This window comes from Physeter macrocephalus, chromosome 13 (genome assembly GCF_002837175.3).
Source record: "Physeter macrocephalus isolate SW-GA chromosome 13, ASM283717v5, whole genome shotgun sequence".
Lineage (NCBI taxonomy): Eukaryota > Metazoa > Chordata > Mammalia > Artiodactyla > Physeteridae > Physeter > Physeter macrocephalus.
Genome location: NC_041226.1, coordinates 82,698,130 through 82,713,017, shown reverse-complemented (window position 1 = coordinate 82,713,017; position 14,888 = coordinate 82,698,130). Strand labels below are relative to the sequence as shown.

General features: G+C 69.5%; 3 protein-coding genes across 3 annotated transcripts in view; all 3 read left to right on the top strand.

The window, feature by feature from the left end:
* The first annotated feature begins 2,982 nt into the window (after positions 1-2,982).
* On the top strand, positions 2,983-6,751 carry AJM1 (apical junction component 1 homolog). The gene is made up of 2 exons (XM_024126114.2): positions 2,983-3,168; positions 3,259-6,751. The coding sequence occupies exons 1-2, from the start codon at positions 2,983-2,985 to the stop codon at positions 6,001-6,003; spliced, it is 2,931 nt and encodes a 976-aa protein (XP_023981882.1). The 3' UTR covers positions 6,004-6,751.
* A 1,514-nt stretch (positions 6,752-8,265) lies between these two features.
* On the top strand, positions 8,266-9,814 carry PHPT1 (phosphohistidine phosphatase 1). Its single transcript, XM_024126425.2, has 3 exons — positions 8,266-8,513; positions 8,885-9,009; positions 9,547-9,814. Exons 1-3 carry the CDS (start codon positions 8,354-8,356, stop codon positions 9,637-9,639), a joined length of 378 nt encoding a protein of 125 aa, XP_023982193.1. The 5' UTR covers positions 8,266-8,353; the 3' UTR covers positions 9,640-9,814.
* A 1,600-nt stretch (positions 9,815-11,414) lies between these two features.
* The window catches only part of MAMDC4 (MAM domain containing 4), an 8,550-nt gene continuing 5,076 nt past the window's right edge, over positions 11,415-14,888 (top strand). Inside the window, exons 1-12 of the mRNA XM_028497364.1 lie at positions 11,415-11,460; positions 12,129-12,236; positions 12,310-12,483; positions 12,563-12,688; positions 12,874-13,004; positions 13,089-13,173; positions 13,323-13,448; positions 13,624-13,761; positions 13,852-13,940; positions 14,026-14,199; positions 14,481-14,565; positions 14,658-14,837. Of these exons, the coding sequence (XP_028353165.1) occupies positions 11,415-11,460; positions 12,129-12,236; positions 12,310-12,483; positions 12,563-12,688; positions 12,874-13,004; positions 13,089-13,173; positions 13,323-13,448; positions 13,624-13,761; positions 13,852-13,940; positions 14,026-14,199; positions 14,481-14,565; positions 14,658-14,837 (1,462 nt within the window). The remainder of the gene's footprint in view (positions 11,461-12,128; positions 12,237-12,309; positions 12,484-12,562; positions 12,689-12,873; positions 13,005-13,088; positions 13,174-13,322; positions 13,449-13,623; positions 13,762-13,851; positions 13,941-14,025; positions 14,200-14,480; positions 14,566-14,657; positions 14,838-14,888) is intronic.

The window sequence follows — 14,888 nt, the reverse complement described above, 5'->3', positions numbered from 1 at the left end:
GCTGTCAGCAGGGCCCTGCCCCGCCCCCTACCCCACAGGTGCCCTGAGAACTGCAGACTACGCCTGTAAAGGCGGAAGCGGGGCCTGGTGGCCGGGCCTCCCCCTCCCCAGTTCCTGTACCTAGAGAGCTTCGCACCCAGGAGGTGGCGGGCCGTCGGTCACTGGGCAGGTGTCGGGGCCTGGGCCCCAGATAACTTAGGGGCTCCCTTTAGCCCGGAGTTTGTGAGGTCGACTGTCCCTGTAGCACCCGCTTAACGTGGGGACCACGCTGACCTGAAGCTTGCCCAGGGCCCCTCATCTAACGGGCCCACAGTGTGGCAGGTCCCAGCCTTCGGAGCCAAGGGCATCGGTGACCCGCTCCTCTGCCAAGCTAGAGTATTTCCTGCTCATCATCTTGTGTGGGAGGGGCCTGGAGGGAGGATGTCACCACGCAGTTCATGGATGTGCAGAGCTGCCCAGGGGCAGCCTCTGGACATGGGAGGCGGGGAGCGCAAGAACGTGCCCTTGCCTGGGGAAGCTGGACATCCTGGGGACAGGAGGCTGCAGGCACTCAGGTGGTGCCCATCTGGCCCAAGGTACCTGGGGAGGGCTTGGCACCTCCAGCACTGCAGCACAGAGGCCAGCAGGGTAGGGAGCCGCCCATCTGCTCCTGCCCGGGCTGAACCGAGGCGTGAATTCCGGGAGCTGTCCGCTGTATGCGGGCCAGGGCTTGGGCCTCCTCCAGGCTTCCGCTCCAAGGCCTGCCAGGCCACCAGCTGCCCTTGGGCAGGTGTCCTGGAGATGGCGGCTGGCAGGACCGGCCAGGTACTCCCTGGGCCCGGGTCCCCTCGTTAGACCCCAGGCCTGCCCTTGAGGCTGCAGAGAGCCCGTCACCCCACGCCCAGCCACAGCCCCAACCAGCGGAGCCAGCGGGGCACACGCATCCCAGGCCCACGGCGCGGCCCCTTTAAGCGCAGTCCTGCCAGTCGCCATTGGGGGCAGCACTGAGCGGCCCGGCGGCCTCGCGCCGCTGCCTGGAAGCTTCTGCTGGTGCCGGGGACGCGGCGGCAGCGCGGGGGACAGCAGAGCTCGCCGGGCCTGCGCAGCCCACCGGGCAAGGTGGGGGAGCACCGCCCAGGTAAGGGGTCGAGGCCGCTGCCCCGCGGGTCTTTCGCAGGTGCGGCACCTGCAAGGATGGGGGTGCTGCCCCTGGAGGACGCCGGTCCCCACCCGGGCGGGCGCTTGGGGCAGGGGCCGGGCTGCTTGGCGGGGAGGCCACCCGCCGGGCTCATTAGGCCTAGGACCCCGGCGAGGGCGGACTGTCCCATCCCCACGGGCAGGGGTGTCGCCCAGTCTAGCTCCTCATCACAGTAGCACCAAGGCCGGGCTGTCACCTCCCTGGGGCGGAGCCTCACACCCCGTCATCCAGCCCCCAATTCCGGCCTAGCTTTAAGATGGAAGGGAGTGGGAGGGGGTGGTCCTGCAAACCAGGGGCAGTTGGGGTGCGCCTGAGGCTGAGATGGGGGCAGGCACTGGGCCTGGGTGGCCTTGACCCAGGAGGGCAGCCCTGCCGGCAGGAAGCCCCTGGCACACCCGGGACACAGAGGGTCAACCAGACCAGAGGTCCTACCAGGTGAGGACCCAGCTCACCCTGGAGCATGCTCCCTCAGCCTGTGTGAGGAAGTGGGGACCTGTACCACTGTCTGAGCTCCTCCCAGCCTGTCCAGGCTCCGGGTACCCAGTGAAGCCGGTGGCTCAGGTCTGAACGTGAGCCTGGTACAGAGGGCTGGACCCCAGCTCAGCCTGCATGCGGGGGCATGGAACCTCAGGTTTCCATGGAGCCTTCCCGAGCTGCTGTGGGGAGGGCCTGCCTGAGAATCGGGGGCGGCGGGGACTTTACCCACCCACTGCCCTGCTTCCCCGGCTGGCAGCCTCCTGGTCTGGTGCTTTGCTCAGGGACCCAGGGGCAGCCTTGAGCTCCTGGCTCACAAGCCCCCACGTGGTCCTGCAACCAGGGCCTGGTTTCCGGCTGCAGTGTACTCACTGCAAAGATGGGGGTCGCTCTCCCGGGCTTTTCACGACAGCCCCAAAGATCTTAGTGGGTTTCGCCACCCCAAGATGAGGGAGAGTCAGAGAATGTTTCTGCAAAGGAAAGGGAGCTTTAGGGTCCACTATGATCTTTGGAAGCATTACTCTGGCCTGGGCCACACAGAGAGTTGAGGGCGGGGCCGGCAAGTCCACAAGCCGAGATGCCATGCCTGGACCTGCTGGGGCCACTTCAGGACCTGGGGCCTGACAAGGCGCTGGGGGAGGAGGACTGCATGTCCAGCCTAGCCAGCAGGTGGAGGGGGGAGGCTCAGGTGACTGTGAGCGGAGCTGCTTAAGGCCGGGGCCGGGGCCGGGGCCGGGACCTCAGACTGCAGCCGTGGAGGGCTCGCTGTGCACTGGGTCTTAAGGAGGGGGCTTCAGCCACCTGCTCTGTGGAGCCCACGTCTATAAGGAAGTCTGTGAAGGCCCCAAATGAGTACACAGTTGCTCCAGCAGCGGGCACCGCGGTGGTGGTCCTGGAGTCACACCCCCACTCTTCCTACCCCGCTGCTGGCCCGTCCCGGGAAAGGGGGTCTACCCAGGCCTGCCCAGTGGTCACTAGTGGACGCAGAAGGTCGGGAACCACTGCGGTGACATCCCCGTTCTGGCTGACCCGCCTCATCCCAACAGAAAGTGGCCCAGAAAGGATGGTCTGGATGAGGGGGCAGGACCTGAGTGGCTGGACAGCTGGGTTCCTCCTGCAGGTGCTTCTGACGCCAGCATGGAGCAAGGGCCTGCGGCCTCGGCCAAGGCCCGTGGCCAGGGCTGCCCCGCCCACTGTGCCCCAGGTAAGCCGGGCCAGCGCTGGGGGTTAGCGGGGCCTGGGCTACAGAGGGGCTGCCCTGACCCGCGTCTCCCCTCAGGGCGAAAGCCCCGAAAGGCCGAGTGAGCTGCAGCCTGGAGACCTCTTTTAAGATGACCCGCACGGACCCGCCGGACCTGCTGGTGTCGACCGTGTACCAGGACATCAAGGTGGCGGCCCCGGGGCCCGTGTCGAGGCCCCCGCCATGTGAGCGCCCAATGGCCCGGCCTGCTGCGCCCGCGCCTTTCAACAAGCGCCACTGCCGCAGTTTCGATTTCCTGGAGGCACTGGACCGGGAGGCCATGGAGGCCCGTCCGGAGCCGCCGCCTCCGGAGCCCGCCGCGCCGCGCGCCCGATCCCGCGACGGCGAGCCCCGGCGCCACCGGGAGGCCATGGAGGCCCGTCCGGAGCCGCCGCCTCCGGAGCCCGCCGCGCCGCGCGCCCGATCCCGCGACGGCGAGGCCCGGCGCCGCGCCCGCTCCAAGAGCGCACCCCGTGCGGCCCCGGGCCTGGCGCCCGCACCCGCCTCGCCGCCTGTGCCGCCGCGCCGAGGCCGGGAGGCCCAGCGGGCGGCGCCGGCCGACGCATCGCCCCGCCGGGAGCCCGCGTACCCCGCGCTGCGCGCGCTCGCCAACGAGCTGCACCCCATCAAGCTGCAGCCTCAGCGGGGCGGCCCGGGCCGCATGGCGCCCCTGTGCGCCGCCGCCAACCGCTGTGCGCCGGCCGAGCCACCCGCGGGGCCGGCCCCCCACGTCCGCTGCCGCCTGGACGTCAAGCCCGACGACGCGGTGCTGCAGCACGCCGCCCGGAGCTCGAGGCCCTGCGGGCCCACCGAGACCGCGCCCTGGCCCCGCGCCGCCCCGCAGTTCCACGGCCTCACGGTGCCCGGGCCTCGCCACGTGGGGCTCTTGCTCACCCCCACCCCCAGTGACTCATACTGCGCCGACCCCCGGGCGCTGTACTGCGATGGGCCCCTTCCCGGGTCCCGGCACTACGCAGAGCGCCGGAGTCTGCCCTTCACCACCCCGCCGGGCCCCACCCAATTCTTCTACACCGAGGAACCCGAGGGCCACCCCGGTGGCTTCATGGCCAGCCCTGGACCGCCCTTCGACAGCTACTACCCCAGGCCCTTTCTGTCCGAAGAGCCACCCGGGCCCAGTCCAAGACGCGGGGGCGTCTGCTATGCGGGGGACGTCCGCACCTTCCCCGTCCAAGAACCACCCTCCCGTTCCTACTACGGGGAGGCCCCCCGAGCCTACGGCCCGCCCTGCGGCCCCCGCTACGCCCCGGAGGAGCCCCGGGCTCACCCCGCCGCCCGCCCCTTTTACACTGAGGACTTCGGGCGGTACCGCAATCGAGACGCGCTGACGCGGACTTACCCACACCCGCGCGGCAGCCCGGCCTGGGGCGACTGGGGCCCGAGGCCTTACCGCACCCTGCAGGTGGCGCCGCCTCCCCCGGACCCCGGCCCGTTGCTCGCCTCGTGGCACGGCGGCACCGGCACCAGCCCACCCCGGCTAGCGACCGACAGCCGCCACTACTCGCGCTCCTGGGACAACATCCTGGCGCCCGCGCCGCGCCGCGAAGACCCACTGGGCCGCGGCCGTAGCTACGAGAACCTGCTGGGTCGCGAGGCACAAGAGCCGCGGGGCACATCCCCCGAAGGCCGGCGCCCGCCCGTCATTGTGAACCTGTCCACCTCGCCCAGACGCTACGCGGCGCTGTCGCTGTCCGAGACGTCGCTGTCGGAGAAGGGCCGTATGGGCGAGGGCCTGGCCCGAAACTGGTACGTCACGCCGGAGATCACCATCACCGACAACGACCTGCGCGCGGCTGAGCGCCCGAGCGCCAGGAGCTGGGAGCTGCCGGGGGGCCGCCCGCGGCCGCCTCCGCCCGCCGCCCCCGACGGCCCCGCCTCGGGCCGCCAGCGCAGCCTCGAGCAGCTGGACGAGCTCATCACTGACCTGGTCATCGACTCGCGGCCCCCCGCCGGCCAAGCACCCGCGCCCGCGTCCGACGGCCTGGGCCGCCAGCTGCGGCGCCTGCTCGACTCGCGGCCCTCGGGCGCCGGGGTCCCGACGCGGGCGCCGCGCTCGCCACCCCTGTCTGCCGGCAGCGCTGAGGAGCCCGCGGGCCCGGGGCCGGCGGCCGACGCGTCCCCCGAGCCCAGCGCCGACGAGGACGACCGGATGACGTGCTCCAACGCGCGCTGCGGGCGCACCGAGACCATGTTCAACGCCTGCCTCTACTTCAAGTCCTGCCACAGCTGCTACACCTACTATTGCTCGCGCCTCTGCCGCCGCGAGGACTGGGACGCGCACAAGGCGCGCTGCGTGTACGGCCGCGTGGGCAGCGTGTGCCGCCACGTGTTGCAATTCTGCCGCGACAGCGGCCCAGTGCACCGCGCCTTCTCGCGCATCGCGCGCGTCGGCTTCTTGTCGCGCGGCCGCGGCGTGCTCTTCCTGGGCTTCCCGAGTCCCGGCTCCGCAGACAACTTCCTGCGCTTCGGCCTCGAGGGGCTGCTGCTGTCGCCCACCTACCTGTCGCTGCGCGAGCTGGCCACGCACGCGGCGCCACTGGGCAGCTATGCTCGGGAGCTGGCGGCCGCCGGGCGCCTCTACGAGCCGGCGGAGTGCTTCCTGCTCAGCGTGTCCGTGGCCGTGGGCCCCGGCGCCGCGCCACCCGGCGCCCCTGCCCGGCCAGCTCCCGCGCCGCGCAGCCCCGGACCCACGGTGCGCAAGTTCGCCAAAGTGGCGCTGGCGGCCGGCAGCCCGGCACGGCCGCCCCCGGCGCGGGGCCGCGAACCCGACATGGAGACGTTGATCCTGACGCCGCCGCCCGGCACTGCGGGCCTGGACCAGGACGGCGAGGCGGGCCGGCGAGCACGCGAGGTGGCCTTCATCCACATCCAGCGAGAGCTGCGGCTCCGCGGCGTCTTCCTACGCCACGAGTTCCCGCGCGTCTACGAGCAGCTCTGCGAGTTCGTCGAAGCCAACCGGCGCTTCACACCCACCACCATCTACCCCACGGACCGGCGCACGGGCCGCCCCTTCATGTGCATGATCATGGCCGCCTCCGAGCCACGCGCGCTAGACTGGGTGGCCAGTGCCAACCTGCTGGATGACATTATGTGAACCGCGGGAGCGCGCCCGGGGCCCGCCCAGTCCATCCAGGGCCCACCCTGAACCCCAGGCAGGCCACTCAGGCCCCGCCCCGAGTTCACCAGTCCCCGCCCAGCTCGCCAAAAGCTCCGCCCCATTGCGTTCTCCACAGGCTCCGCCTTGCCCTCCGCCTTCCAGCGAACCCCCTTCCCCCCAACCCCCAGACCAGTCCCGCCCGGCTCCCTCCCCCCCCAGCTCGCCCTCGGGCCTCCCCAGGGGCCGGTCCTCGGCCGCCTGGTGCTCCCCGCTGGGAGGCGGAGTGGGTCTGAGAGCCAGCCCGCCCTGCCTTTACGCGGAGGGGTCACTGCTGCAGAGATCCCACCGCGCATATCCGGTTCGTCTGATCCCTGTCCGTCTGCAGGGCCTCCCTGGAACCTCTCCAACCCCGGCTCGCCCTGGTCCAGGAGGCCGAGTCGACCAAAGCCTAGTCCCGTCCCTTTAAACACACTCCCCACCCGCCCCCTGTGGTCTGGGATGCGTCCTGCTCAGAGGCCTTTCTCCCTAGAGGACACCCTGATTGGCCTCGGTGCGTCCGCATCCCAAGCACGTCCTGGCCTGATGGGCAGGGCCGGCGGGGACCTGCGCGTGGCGTCTCCGATGGCCCCCACCCCTGCTGTGCCGGACCATGGCAAACTGACGGCGCTGCCCGCCCTGCTGCAGGGGTTGGGCAAGCAGCAGTGAAGGGGTACTCGGGGGTCCTCAGCCAAGGTGCAAGACACCCAGCAAGAGGGAAGGGAGTCCTGGGCGGGGTAAGCAGAGGGGACGTATGGGTAGGGGCGCTGGCCAGACCTGAGACCTGGCTGGGCGTGAGTCGGGCTGCCTGCCCTCACCCGACAGGATGGCCCTAGGCGTGTGCCAGGGCAGACCCGGGGTGCAAACGGCAGCGCAGGCCCTAACCACACAGGGAGGCGGGAAGCAGGTGCACAGGATGGATTTGCGGGAGGGGCCGAGGAGGCCGTCCTGCAGGGACCCTATCCCTTGGCGCAGGGAGGACCAAAGAAGAGGGGCGTTCCCAGTTTGGAGAAGGGCGGGGAAAGCGTGGATGGGAGCAGGTTCGCCAGGGCGGTGGTCCACCGTAGGGGTGGGGGCGCGATTAAACAAACGCCCCCGAGCGCTCGCTCTAGCCGTGCCCTGTGGTGCGGCCAGGGGGCCCGGCTCCGGCCCTCGGGAGCGCCCACTCGAGTGTCCGTCGTTCCCCGCCCTCCCCCGGGGTGCCCGCTGGCCCTGGCCCGGGCTCCAAGGATGGCGAGTGACCGGGAGAGGGGGCGAGGCCGGGAGCCCGGAAGGGCCCTCCTGTAGCCCCCAGTCCCCCATCGGGGCCAGGTGGGGCATCGAATGAATTAAATTGTGGACCTACCCCCACCCCAACGCCCGCCTCTGTTCCCGGCCCTCGCCCCTGACCGTGCACCCGCGCCCATCTCCCCTCATTCCTCCCTCCCCTAAACGCCTGTGCGCCTGCCTCGGCTCCGCGCATCTGCACCGGCCACGCGCCCCGCTTGCCCCACCCGCCTTCGCGGCCTCCCAAACTGGCCGCCGCGCCCCCCGCCTGGGTGCCTCCGCCTTCTGCCCCACGCCTGAGGGCCAGCCCTCCAGGAAGGACCCTGGACCGGGATTATTTCCAGAGGGCGAGCGCTTTCGAACCAAGGAAAATAAAACTCGAATGTAGCCATTGCTGCCTCATTCTTTGTGCGGGGCAGTGGGTGGCACGCGGGACGGAGACTTTCGGAGGCGTGGGGGGGAGGGCCTTCGGAAACCGGGTGGGGACACCATGGAGCAACGCGGGGTGGGAAGCAGGAGAGAGAGGCCCTCGGACTCCGTGGGGAACGGGGGAGGGAGGCCTTCGGGCACGGCGCGGGGGGCAACCCATAAGGAAGCCAAGGGACAGCGGGAGCGGACAGCTGGAGCGGTGTGGGGGAGGGAGGCCTTCGGTCACGTGGGGGAGGGGGTCCGGGCCGGCGCGCGTCCCTTGCGCCTCATGGGCCTCCTAACCCCCACCAAAGGGGGCCTGTCACCGCCCGCCCCCCTCCGAGCTCCCCGGAAAAGAACTTTTCCGTGGGCTGGATTGAGTCACTACCTACTCCCGGTTCCAAATTCCTCTTTAAGCGGAGCCGGCGTGGTGTCCGGGCTGCAAGGAGCTGGATCGCGATTGGCCAGTCTGTGCCGCGGGTTGGCCGCGTGGTTGGCTGAGGCACTGGGCTCGGGCAGCATGACCCCGCGGGATTGGTCACGGGATCCCAGGCCCCGCCTCCCCCAGTGCCGGCGCAGCCCCGGGTCGCGTGCGGGAAGGGCCGCGGGCCGCAGAGCGTGAGCGCGCTCCGGAAACATGACGGCGGCGGACCTCCCCCAGATCCCCGACGTGGACATCGACTCCGACGGCGTCTTCAAGTATGTGCTGATTCGAGTCCACGCGGTGCCGCCCTCCGGGGCCCCGGCCGGGGAGAGCAAAGAGATCGTGCGCGGATACAAGTGGGCCGAGTACCACGGTGAGGGCGGGGCGGAGGGCCAGGGGGCGGGGTCTCCGGCGTCTGTGGGCGGGACTAGCCACGGCTGTGGGCAGGGCCGAGGGGCGTAGTGGGAGGTGATCCTGTACCCGGTTTCATCCCTGGCTGGCGCAGAGGAGCGTGGAATACTCAGAGTCTGGAGTACCCAGACGGTCCTGGAGACAAGGGGCTGCCATGGCCCGACTCCTCCCTCCTAGTCCCAGCGCCCCTGCCCGGGTGCACCCCCTCCTCCCTTTCATCCCGTCTCAGAGGGTCTCCTCTCCTGGGGAGGGAGCTGCTCAGAGCGGGGCTTCAGACCCCTTCAGCCTCCAAGGGCAGCCAGGGCTCGTGCTGAGCCCCCCTTCCTATCCCAGCGGACATCTACGACAAGGTATCAGGCGAGATGCAGAAGAAAGGCTATGACTGCGAGTGCCTGGGGGGTGGGCGCATCTCCCACCAGAGCCAGGACAAGAAGATCCACGTGTACGGCTACTCCATGGTGAGCCCACAGCCTCGGGCCTGGGTGGGCCGAGGGCCCCAGTCCTGGCTTGGGGAGACCTGGCCATCCAAGCTGCCTGACCTGGGGTGCTCAGAGTTTTCCGGCCCTTCTCAGCGGCAGAACCCTCCATCCAGAGCCTGTAGGCTCCCCATTTCTCACGTGGCATGACACAGGAAACACACAGGGTGGGAGGGAGCCACCCCCTGCCCCTCTGCTCTGGCGGGCTGCGTGCTGTGCCTGGTCCAAAAGGCCTGACTGGCTGTCATCCTTTAGTGCTTTGAGGCCATCAGCGCTGGGGTAAAACTAAGAGGCCCCTGCCCCTCCAGCAGATACACGGGGGCACCTAGAGGGCTCTGGGCCTCCAGCTAGAGGAACCTCCCTCAAGATCTGCTCACCCTGGTGGCCACGCTTCCACAGGAGAGCGCCCTGGGGTGGTCGGAGGGGATGACAGCCCCCTCCCGAGCTGGGCCCTGGTGTCCCTGCTGACCGGGCGCCCAGAGCCAGGACCGGGCTGTGAGAGCTGCCTTTTCCCTTCAGGGTTACGGTCGCGCCCAGCACTCCGTCTCCACTGAGAAGATCAAAGCCAGGTACCCTGACTACGAGGTCACCTGGGCCGACGACGGCTACTGAGGCCCACCCGAGGCCAGCCACCTCCAGCAGCCCACTAGGAACTCTGCTCTCAAGGCCACCTCCGAAGAGGCTGGGCTGCACCCCCTGGCGCTTTGCCACCCTGGCCAGGCCTCGGTGCCCGGAGTTACCTCTCTGGGGAGAATTAAAAGCATCGTCACCTCCGCTGGTCCCTGAATTCTGTGTGTCTTGGCTTCTCTGTTCCTAGGTCACCTCTCTCTACCCCCGACTAGAGTGGGGGCAGCGGGTCACTCCTGGCTGCCCCTCACCCCGCTCCATCCCTGGGGGCCTAGGGAGTGGCAGTGCACACTCAGCCCTTTGGGGCCTGATAGGGGGGCCCCTGGGCTGCTGCCCCCGTTTATGGCCTGATTGCTTCTCCACGCACCTGCTATCCCCAAGGACATCTGGGAGGAGGCCTGACGAGCCCTTACGCAAGGAACTAGGGCCGAGTCCCTCGGGCCTGCCGAGGTGGGGACCCATCCCAGTGTGCGGGGAGGGCAGGCGCCAGCAGCCACCCTCCTGGCCGGCTGCCAACTGAGGTCACGAGTCAGGCAGTCTACGACCCCTCGACTCCAAGGTCAGGTCCCCCTCGACTCCAAGGTCATGTCCCATGGACCTGCGCCGCAGCCACAGGCTCTGCTCCAAGTAAACAGGCAGGGCTTCAGACTTGGAGCTGGGAGCCCCTCTCCAAGACCCTTCTCTTGGCACAGGGCTGTGGGGAGCGGAGGTGCCCCTTGCCGAGGCTGTGATCCTGCTGTGCCAGCCTCCTGTGAGCCTCCAGGGCCCTCACGGGAGCCTCTCCAGACAGGCGCCATTGTGACCACGTTTGAAAACGAGGAAAGACTTCCCTGGTGGTCCAGTGGTTAAGAATCCGTCTTGCAATGCAGGGAACGCGGGTTCGACCCCTGGTTGGGGAACTAAGATCCCACGTGCCACAGGGCAGCTAAGCCCACGCACTGCAACTACCGAGCCCACACACCACAACAAAAGATCCCACGTACCGCAACTAAGACCTTACACAGCCAATAAATAAATTTTAAAATAAAGATGAGGAAACTGAGGTTCAGGTGAGACAAGCTCCCCAGGCTCACGGGAGTAAACTGTGGGTGGAGCCTGGCTCCAAATCCTCCACGGGGGTCGGTGCCACAAGCCCCAGAGTCCCTAGGCTCCTCTGGACCCTGTGCCCGGCAGCATCCAGCCCACACTGTTCGGGACACTTGTTGACGAATAGTCTGGTCATCGATTGTCAGTGAGCAAGTGGAGAGGAACCCAGGGGCCAGCGTCCCGGGTTGCTAGGGCTGCCCCTCCCCACGCAGGGAACTCAGGGGCTGGGTGTGGGGCTTGCACAAGCTGGTTTCCTACGGGCAACCTGGGCCAGGCTGAGTTGAATTCCCAGCAGGTGTGGGGACGGAGACCCCAGGAGAAGCGGCCGAGGCCGGTGTCACTCGGTGCCGTCTCCAGTGGGGCCTCTACCCGGCAGGGCTGGGCGGCAGTGGGCATGATGGTCGGAGCCTGACCTTTGGCCTGAAGGAGCCAGGCAGGTGGGAGCCCACCTAGGCCAGGGGCCCCTCTCCTGGCTGCTTTTACAGCCGGGCGCCCGTCCTTGTCAGCGCAGGGCGGGGCCAGGTGAGGGGCCGCGGGTACGGATGGGGCTGAGCCCCGCTCTCCAGTTAGAGCAGAGTCAGCCTGTGGGGCCTCGCGCTGATAAGCAGGCAAAGTCCCCACCGGGCTGGCCGGTGTACACACTGCCCCTTGGTCTCCCTGCCTCTGGCCTGACCATGTCTCTGCCCGGCCACCTCCTGCCTGCCTTGGTCCTGCTCCTGGGTGAGTCGTCGGGCCTGGCTCCCGAAGCAGGATGTCCGGGGGCTCGGGTGCTGGGCCTACAGAGAAGGAGGGGTGCAGGCCCTGGATGGCCTGCAGTGGGGGGCGCAGGCGAGCCCTTGGGGTCCTGGGGATGGCCCCGCCGGGGAAGGGTGCTGCTCTCCCTGGCCTCAATCTCCACCTGGGCTCCAAGGTGAGAGGGCCCTGAAGGCAGATCGTGGTCCGCCGCTCTTGACCTGGACAGAGCCTTGGGGGGCCTGGGCCGCCCGTTGATGCGTCCCCTTGAGGGGGCTCCCTGCTGGCAGCCCCTCCGGTTTCTTGCTGGGCTCCTGTTCTTTTCCCCAGGGAGTGTCCCACATCAGGGGTCCTTGGTCCCTCGCCCACCCACGCACCCCCCATCCTGACACGCAGCCAGCCTCTCCAGGTTCAGTCATTCTCTGCTTGGCCCTGACAGGGACCCCCCCCCAGGTGGCAGTTCTCTGGGTTCCAGGCCCCCAGACCCAGACCCAGCCCCCTCCCTGCATGACTTCCCGGCCTGGACCCCAAAGCAGGGTGACCTATGTCCTGGAATGCCCGAGTCTGAGCAGTTTCTGGGCCATGGAACAGTCCCAGGCAAACTGGGATGTGGGGTCTCCCTACCCCAGGCCACCTGGCTGTCTCTCTGCTGGCAGCAAGGTCCCCGGGCTGGGCCTGGGTCCCCAGCCGCTGCAGACCCCCCCGCGAGGCCGTGTGCAACTTCGTGTGTGACTGCAGGGGCTGCCCTGACGAGGCCCAGTGCGGTGAGCCGGGGCCGGGCAGGGAGCGGGCAGGGCCGGCGCTTGCAGGCACCCCACCTGACCTCCTGCCCTCCAGGTTACCACGGGGCCTCACCCACCCTGGGCGCCCCCTTCGCCTGCGACTTCGAGCAGGACTCCTGTGGCTGGCTGGACATCAGCACCTCAGGCTACCGCTGGCTCCGAGACCGGGCAGGGGCCGCGCCGGAGGGTCCAGGGCCGCGCTCGGACCACACTCTGGGCACTGACCTCGGTGAGGCCTGGGCGGGTCTACACACCAGCCCGCCCCTCTGTGCCTCCCGCCCGGTCTCCTGACCTCTTGGCCCGGCCAGGCTGGTATGCGGCTGCTGGCACACACCGTGGGAGAGAGGCGGCCACCGCAGCCCTGCGCTCCCCAACCCTGCATGAGGCAGCCCCCTCCTGCGAGCTGAGCCTCTGGTACCACGTGGCCTCTGGAGGTGCGGGCCCAGGACCGTGCGCCCCTGCGGGTCCTGAGGGGAGGGACCGGGAAAGGAAGGGGAGCTGCCGCAGAGGCGGGAGGGCGCCCCCAGGACGGGACGGGCAGGGGTCCTGGGGCAGGGCGCAGCCACCAGGCTGGGGGGGCGGTCCCAGGGCCTGAGACGCCTGGGACGCCCCACTGCAGGTGTGGCCGAGCTGCGGCTGGAGCTGACCCACGGTGCGGAGACACTGACCCTGTGGCGGAGCTCGGGGCCCTGGGTCCCAGGCTGGCAGGAGCTGGTGGTGCCCACCGGCCGCATCCAGGGTGACTTCAGGGTGAGACGGGGACGGTCCGGATGGTGGGGGCAGCGGGGAGGGTCTGAGCTCTGCCTGAGATCCCAGGGACCTCGCTCTCTTCAGGTGACCTTCTCTGCCACCCGCAACGCCACCCGCAGGGCTGCTGTGGCCTTGGATGACGTGGCCTTCTGGAGCTGCGGGCTGCCCGGTAAGGTCCCCGGGCCGTGAGTGCACAGCTGGGTGGGAGAGGGGTTAGCAGGAGCCCGTGGTCCCCTCGTTCCGGCCTTGAGCCTCTCCCCAGCTGCCCTGCCCCCGAGCCTTGGGGTGGGTTGACGGGTTAACCCTCCCCCACCCTAGCCCCGCAGGCGCACTGCCCCCTGGGGCATCACCATTGCCGGAACAGGGCCTGCGTGGAGCCCCACCAGCTGTGCGACGGGGAGGACGACTGCGGGGACCGCTCAGACGAGGACGCGCCCCCCTGCAGTGAGCCGGGCTGGCTGGCGGGGCCGTGGGCGGGGCTTGTCCCTGGTCGCGGTCCTGCTGGGGGTGAGGCAGCTCGTATCCACCTGGAGCCGGGGCCATCAGCGCAGGCCCGGGGAGGCGGGGGGCCCAGGGAAGAGGCCCCGCGTGATAGCCGGAGCCCCGCTTCCCGCCCTAGGACACCACACGGCCACCGATTTTGAGAGGGGCCTGGGCCTGTGGAACCACTCAGAGGGCTGGTCCCGGAACCACAGTGTGGGCAGCCCGCAGCACCCTGCCTGGCCGCACCGTGACCACAGCCGGAACAGCGCGCAGGGTGAGGCCCCCCGGGGACCCCGGTTGCCACCCGGGCCACGCTCGGCCACAGCACCCCGGCCACCCCGGCTCACGCCTGCTGTCTCTCCAGGCTCATTCCTGGTGTCCGTGGCCGAGCCCAGTGCCCCAGCCATCCTCTCCAGCCCCGAGTTCCAGGCCTCGGCCCCCCAGAACTGCTCGGTGAGGCAGGTGGAGGACACAGGGTGGCCACCCTGATCGCCTGGGTCCTGCAGAGCCTCCCCTGACATGCTCGCTCCCCTTCCAGCTCACCTTCTATCACTACCTGCACGGGTCTGAGGCCGGCTGCCTCCAGGTGTTCCTGCAGACGCAGAGCCCTGGGGCCCCCCAGCCCGCTGTCCTGCTGCGCGGGCGCCATGGGGAACTGGGGGCCGCCTGGGTCCGAGACCGCGTTGACATCCAGAGCGAGCACCCCTTTCGGGTGAGGCAGGCGAGGGCAGCATCATGCAGGGACGTGGGGAGGTCCAGGGGCCCCTCAGGGAGTCCGGCGTGGGCCCCTCCACTGTCTCAGCAGGAAGGCAAGCCAGAGGGGAGGAGGGGCTGCCTGCCGAGGCCCCTCCTGCAGGGCTGCGGTGGTGATGGGAGGGCGCTGGGGTGGTGATGGGAGGGGGCGTCCAGCGATAGACAAGTACGAGGTGTGGGTCGTGGGGAGAGGGCTCGAGGGAGCAGACCCAGGGATGACAGAGCCGCCTCCGCCCTCAGATTCTCCTGGCGGGGCACACGGGCCCGGGGGGCGTCGTGGGCCTGGATGACCTCATCCTGTCTGACCACTGCAAGCCAGTCCCAGGTGAGCCTGCTGGGCGCCCCCCTGCCCCCCGCCCCCCGTGAGGAGAAGCACAGCCCCCGCCCGCCTGCCTGAACCCTGCTCTGGCCCCACAGAGGTGGCTGGCCCACCCCCCGGGCTCTGGGCTCCAGGTCCCCGGTCCCAGCTGTCCAGCCTGCAGCCCTGGAATTTCTGCGAGCCCGGACATCTCTTTTGTGGGGACCTGTGTGTCCCCCCGGAGCAGCTGTGTGACTTCCAGCAGCAGTGCCCTGGGGGCGAGGACGAGCAGGAATGCGGTAAGAGGTGGAGCTGGGGGCGGGGGGGGGGGGGGGGGGGGGCGCCCTCCC